The 868-nt window shown below is 50.2% G+C and overlaps 1 protein-coding gene across 1 annotated transcript in view; it reads right to left on the bottom strand.

Annotated features, from left to right (window-relative positions):
- Window positions 1-6: 6 nt before the first annotated feature.
- Window positions 7-868, bottom strand: part of PKN1 (protein kinase N1) — a 103,882-nt gene continuing 103,020 nt past the window's right edge. Inside the window, exon 22 of the mRNA XM_015415187.1 lies at window positions 7-565. Within this exon, the coding sequence (XP_015270673.1) occupies window positions 362-565 (204 nt within the window). The 3' untranslated portion in view covers window positions 7-361. The remainder of the gene's footprint in view (window positions 566-868) is intronic.

Genomic DNA, 868 nt, shown 5'->3' with positions numbered 1-868 from the left:
AGACTTCTCTGCTGAAGTCCCTGGGTTAATACTACCTGATAAGACGGGGTGGCCACCTGTCTCTTGCCCCTCCCTTGGAGCTAGCAGATGTCCATGTATCTGCATGAATGATGTCATGGTCTGTAGCGTGCAGAGATATTTCTGTGGCTTTCCCTACCTATTTGCAGAGCTGACATATGATGATGATGAACACTACTGTACCCCCCTGAAGCTGGCAGTGTTGCTGGGCTTTCCCAGCCCCACCCCTAGAGCTGGCAGGCGGGGCTAGCAAGCATCTGAGTCACTGATGGAGCAGAATCCTGCCCTGTAAGGCTGGCAGTGTTGCTGGGGATTTCCTTTGCCCCCCCTCCTCCTCCCAGAGCTAGCAGGTGTTAGAAACATAGTCAAAGTCCTTGAAGGCATCCTGGTCCTTTTGCGTCAGGGGCCGTACTTCACGGGGCGGTGTCAGCATAGGTGCCTCCGCTGTGAACTCTTCGTCAAAATTGCTGATGTCTTCCCGGCCCTTGATTATTGGCACAAATGGCGGCTTGATCTTGCGGGCCAGCAAGGCTTCCCACTCGATGCTCTGTGGAGGTACAGGGAAAGGAGAAAAAAAGAACAACAATAAAAATCACAGAATACTTAGCTTGAAGCACGGAGTGTTTGCAAGGGAAGCTACAGGGTAGGTACTGGAAAGATGTAGTAAGCATTATAGTACATACAGTTGCATATATAGGCCAGCAGCCTCAGCAAGAGGTACTCTTTACAGAACTTGTATTGTCTTCACCGGGGGATGCTGTTGTACACACGGATGGGAAAAACCACTACCCTTCAGTGGCAATTGTAAGGTTTCCTCAGGAATTCTTACATCTCTAGTGTGACATAAGCC

Source organism: Gekko japonicus, unplaced genomic scaffold (assembly GCF_001447785.1).
Source record: "Gekko japonicus isolate JY-2015 unplaced genomic scaffold, Gekko_japonicus_V1.1 scaffold83, whole genome shotgun sequence".
Lineage (NCBI taxonomy): Eukaryota > Metazoa > Chordata > Lepidosauria > Squamata > Gekkonidae > Gekko > Gekko japonicus.
This window is presented reverse-complemented; position numbering and strand designations above follow the sequence as displayed.